At 46.4% G+C, this 5,669-nt stretch overlaps 1 protein-coding gene across 1 annotated transcript; it reads right to left on the bottom strand.

Moving 5' to 3' along the window:
- Nucleotides 1–4,106: 4,106 nt before the first annotated feature.
- H310_03154 (hypothetical protein) lies at nucleotides 4,107–4,345 on the bottom strand (the record flags this gene model as incomplete). The annotated part of the gene is made up of 2 exons (XM_008866934.1): nucleotides 4,107–4,148; nucleotides 4,202–4,345. The coding sequence occupies 2 exons, from the start codon at nucleotides 4,343–4,345 to the stop codon at nucleotides 4,107–4,109; spliced, it is 186 nt and encodes a 61-aa protein (XP_008865156.1).
- Nucleotides 4,346–5,669: the final 1,324 nt, after the last annotated feature.

Here is a 5,669-nt window from a genome sequence, read left to right as displayed (position 1 = left end):
TTCGCACAACCCGCTTAAGTGCGTCAACAAGGTCTTGTTGGACTTTATCGGCACTGGTGTCTTCCTTAAGGCGGCGAAAAACCTTATTCAACGGCGCGGTCTTCTTCATCTTGACTTCACGCTTCTTGCGCAATTTGTTCCCTTCTGTCGCACTTAAGAGGGACTTGATGGGATTTCGCATAAAATGGCAAACCCTACTAGGAGTTTAGTGCCAATCCAGACTCGCACTTGCGTTGTTCCCAATAAAGATACTGCCCCGTATACTCACAAAAGGAGAACAGGTAGTGTTGTAGTGATGTGGAGCTCGTCAGGAGGCGCTGGCCGACGACGCGGACGGCTTGGACGGCGGCGGCAGAAAACACGGGAAGGTGCGAGAAAATTCCGGCTAAGTGCGGGGTTTGGTGTTTCGAGGTTCTTGACGCGGTTTGGCTGAGCTTCGTAGGCGGCAGGACTCGGGCGGCACGAGTGAGGGCAGGCGCGGAGGCGGCGGAGGATACTTGGGCTCGTAACCAATTGAGTGCGATTGATTAAGCCGAGGTTAATCTAGACTACGAGAATGTTCGCTTTCTAGAAATTCTGCATTAGACAGCGCTTGGGCGACGTTGCTTCCATTAGCTTTCACTTGCGCAAGGCTCATGTAACGTGCAGAAAGGGCAGATTATGCATGACGTGGCCTTGAGGCAATATTTGATTTGTGTATTCACGCCGATGTGGCTCAACACATCGATCGACTGAATATGCATACCTTCTTCAAGCGGTCGACGTCCGAGTCAGATTTGAATCGGAAGTCGAACTTTCTTTGGAATTGTCGTTCACGAGTGCAAATGGCGGCCAGCTCACAATGAAGAAGGCATACAAGATCTGGTAGCGGCACTTGTAGCGATGGTGTATGAACGACTCATCAATGTCGACGATGGGTGGGCGTTGGTCATTAGCGACTGGTGAATGCATGAGCTGGACGTATGTGTACGCTTTCTTATCTTCCAGGTCGCCTTCCACACTGCTTATGGAAGGCGAGCTGTTATTACGCGCTTGGATCTGGAGAATTTGATGACGTTAGTTGTGTTAGATTGTGGTGCCACATCTGTCACAGACGTAGATGTGAGAAACTTGCCGTGAAAGTGTAGCACAAACGGCGCAAGTGTTGTTTATTATCCTTGGCTTCCCAGGGCTGCACCCTTAGTATTGTAGCAAGGGGTCATGATTTTCTCGTTGTTCTTCAGCCATCCTCTCCATGTGCTCCAATCGATTCCATTGCCCCTGCCGTAGAAACGAGAAGACGCGACGCTTGGATCAAACTCGTTCAAGTACTTCCGACAATCTGCGGTTGAGTCCTTGTGAACTGCCCCATGTTCGTGCGCAATGGCGTCAGCGCTAGCGACAAATTCGAATGAGCCAATCATGAATGAGAAGTATGGATCTATCCGAACTTTGTATGGGACGAATTGTACAAATTCACATATATTATGCCTACGCATTTTGTAAAGAATTTCACAACGTCTTCGCTGCTGGCTAACCATGATTCTTCAGTCACACGAGAGGTGATTCTTGTGCAGGGAGTCTTAAGTGCCTTGAGGACATCATGCGCGTCAAAAGTCGCCTTACCAACTGGCATACACTAGGAATCATGATATCGAAAACAGGGAACAGCAGTGATACCACATTAAGGGTATATCACCTATGGCTCTCATATAAAGCTTTGCTTGGACTGAATATGCATCGATGGATGAGGCTGGATGAATTTATATAGGAAATTTGACATATGAATGAAGTCTATCCTCAAATGCCATTGTGAATAGAAAATTCAAACTTATAAATCAGTAATATAAAGTATATATAAAGAAACGTGTTTCATATCGTTCCCTTTTTCGTAGCCAGAATTGACATCCATTATCTTGGCTCGAGTGTTCACTACGCCATGCCCATATTATTATTCCAAAATGTGAACGAGTATTGTGAATTCAGGCCAAATTTGGCTAAAATGGTGCGACTTTGACAAAATCCATTGTCCGTCAGACTAACGCACATCCATAAAGGGTTCGACAACAGTCGAAATCGTGTCAAACTAAAAAGTTAAGTAATGGTATTTTACACGGTGTTACGACCTTCCTAAATGGCTTCATCGATTGCAGGATAGTCGTAGGAGACTAAGTCGTATACGAGCTAGCCGTTGTCATGAAGACTTTCCTCGAGGTACGTCTGGTCCGAGACCGCCTGCTAATAAGGGCGCTTAAGCATTGAAGGAACGTATAAGACCATGTTGATGCCGTACGGTGAATTGCGTTGTGCTGGCTCTGTATGACCATGTCGTGAAGGGATATGTCGGTAACCGATTGAAATATGACCGTTGTAGCGATCTCGATGTCGTCTTTAAACTTGTAATTGATATTTGTGAGGAGGTTTTGATCTTGTCATCGAATATATACGGAATATCTCAATCTGTATGTGCTATGTTGATATAATATTCAAATATGAATACTTTGTTGTATTCCAATACTTGATCAGACTTCCAGCTTTACTCGAGAATTGTTCCAGCTTTTCGAAAATTTATGAATCTTTGAGCAGGAATTCCTCCTTAGATAAGACCTCTTACCCAGAACTTGATGACTGACAGTGAAGTGAACAGAGATGTGCATGCTGATCAAATAGTAGATTCACGCATCTTATTAGCAAGCAATGGAACTGACGAAAATATGACTTGTCGCTGAGGAAGTGAACATTTTCTAAAACTAGTGAGCCATTTCGAAATGAATTCGAGCAATTTCCAAATAGCAAATCCTATTTCATCCCCAATTCAATTACTTTTCAAGGGAATCAAGGGAATCCTTACGACGACGACCCATTTAAAACATTTGTGTACAACAAATGTTACAAGTAGACATCAATTATTCAAAACAAATACACTTGCTTGTTGTGCCTAATATATCCTGATATTAATAAAATAATCTACTCTCAGTGTCACTTCCACCGGCACCAGATGCGACGGTGGCCTCAGACGCCAACACCATGACAAACTCGATTTGCGCTTCGACCGATAGGTGCGAGCAGACACTCTCTTGTTCTTGTCAATCTTGGCACCAATGGACATCAAACGATTCACTCACTGTGCATTCGCCTCGCCGTCTTCGGTACGCAGAGGATGCAAACAAATGTGCACGTTCATTACAGCCAACCACGACTGAAACCACATATCGTAGTTATAACGATATCATGGATAGGTCTCGACACAGACAGACCACAATGTCTTGAGGTGCCGGACTGCCCACTGGGTAGGCGCTTGATCGGGGTCTGCAACGTCCCATGACCAGTTTCATTGTCACAAAGAGCATCACCACTTGGTCGCGACTTGTAACTACGGACTTCAGACCTGAGCCAACGTTTCAACTCCGCCTTAGAAAGTATCTCACATCAGCCCACAGTAGGTTGAACTTCCGTCCATCGGATGGACTGAAGTTCGACAACGTCACAATGCTCTCGGCCCCTCGGTTTCTGTAGGATGGTCTCATACACTGGGCAACAGAGTGGTGGCCCTTGTCGGGCTCTTCAGTACGAATGGTCGAGTACCATGAGCTCTTGGCTTGGCGCTGTTGGTCGAGGTTCTCAAGCAGTGCGGCACCATATTGTAGGGGGGCTTATGAGAGAGCATACCACATCGTCAAACTCAGCAAAATGACGTCCGATTAGTGGAAAAAGAACAAACTGAGATTAAACGTTAAAACGTCTTACTTCACATGAAGTTCGAAAAAGAAGCATAACTGGCTCTAAATGGGAGATGAAATCAATTGTTTTTTCACAACCTGAGAGAACGGGGTTGGGTAAACTTGCTGAGTCTCATTGGCTGATAAATCTGTGGGTGACGTCAAAAGATTTTCCAACATATATATTGTGCATTTCATCTCAAATTGGAGTTGGCAAAAAAAATGATTAGATTTTGAGAATCGATTTGGAGAAATGCTGCCAATCAGAATGCCAAGAAATCAATATTTTTGACCAATCAGAAGCCTTTCCATTTTCCCGCTCGGCGCTGAATAGCTTTCCATGTGAAGCCCTGAGAGCGAAGTATGCGCCAAATCGTCGGCACTGATATCGTTTGCTTGAAGTGCGTCTCAAACGCCTTCTTCACCTCGTCCAAGAAGGACAAAGGTCTTCTGTTTATGAATTCGACAATCCATGCATGTTGCTCTGCGCTAAATTTGCCGACTTTCCCGCGATCGAGGCGCTGGAAGTCGTTGGACTTCTCGAATCGTTCAATCCAATTCGTGATCGTGCTGATGGACTTGCAAAAGATCTTCGCAATGTACGTCTTCTTCAAGCCAAGGAAGAAGTACATGTACAGAGCGTGCATGACTGTGTTTCTTGATGCATGGCGATGCTGCACTTGCTCGATGATCATGGCCTCGTTCTCCCCCCGCGCCAAAATACGAACTTAAACTCAGTTTCTTTATACTATACTAAAATCAAGTAATTTACGTGGCTGAAATCGATCTGCCAAAATGACTCCCCAGTCCAAATTTCGATGAAAAGCACAATATTCAAAGAGCAAAAGATACTCAATAATGTTCTATTCACTATCACAGGACTCACCAAGCAAGTCAAAAAACATCCGCATCGCTGGCCTCGTCGCCCAGCAATGCATCCTCAGCAGTCGGGAAGTACAGGTCCTCGAACGATTATGCTTTTTGGTACGAACACTACCTGCAGGCACGTGCGTAACTCGCCCATGTCCTTCGATGGGCAAAGTGCCGATGCGGTTCTTGACTACGCCCCATAGAATCTCGATTGGCTGCAACTCGAGATGAAACACCATGACCTGAGTTGCAAACGATGGAGTCTTACGATGTCATCGGCACAGGTCTAACAACTCTGCCTTCGTGATCTTCGCGTTGAAAGAAGCTGCGTGGGCTGCGAGCCAAGCCATTAGAGCCGCCTTGGGATCTTTACTGGTAGGCGGTGGGTCAAAACTCGTTTGTAATACTTTGCCCCGTCCATGAGAATTACGCATAGCTCATAGAAGTCCCGCTGTGGCCGGCAAACACCACCAAACCAGCGATCGAAACAAATCGCTGTTGAAGTTGCCCTGGTAAATGTCGCAATCGTCGACACTGTCATCCTGACCATTCGCTTTTGCTTAGGTCACTGTTGAGATGGCCACATGACAAGTGACCCACGACCCACTCCCCCATGACGAGGCCACGGGATGTTTTTCGAACGATGCCAGCGCCCACGATGCATTCTTGGACCTTTGCCAGGTACGTCGTTCGGAACGCGACGATGTGGGACGGCTCAACCAGGTAGATGCGCGTTTGACCTTTCCCAAAGGCAAACCCCATGCGACGTAGGACCCGCGCATCGTTCACACAGCAATAGTGACGTCGTACAGAGTTTGGAGGTCGATGCACAAGGTTTTGGCAGACACGAGTAAGCACTGAGAGTTTGCTTCCTTGATTAACTGTCTCATTTCTGTAGCAAACCACTTGGCAGGTGATCGCGTTGCTTGCTTGCATGCTTGAACGATGAGTCCCGGTTGTGGTTCCGCTCGGCAGTCACTCTGGCTACGATCGACTCGGCGAATCCCAGGTACTGCGCGACGCATGAACTTACTCTAACGTGGCGAACCAGTGATCTGCACTAAAACCAGTGATCTGCACTTTCCAACAAGCCAATCAAAA

This window comes from Aphanomyces invadans (assembly GCF_000520115.1).
Source record: "Aphanomyces invadans strain NJM9701 unplaced genomic scaffold supercont1.4, whole genome shotgun sequence".
NCBI classification, from domain to species: domain Eukaryota; phylum Oomycota; class Saprolegniomycetes; order Saprolegniales; family Verrucalvaceae; genus Aphanomyces; species Aphanomyces invadans.
The sequence above is the reverse complement of the archived record's forward strand: the minus strand, read 5'-3'. Positions and strand labels throughout refer to the sequence as shown.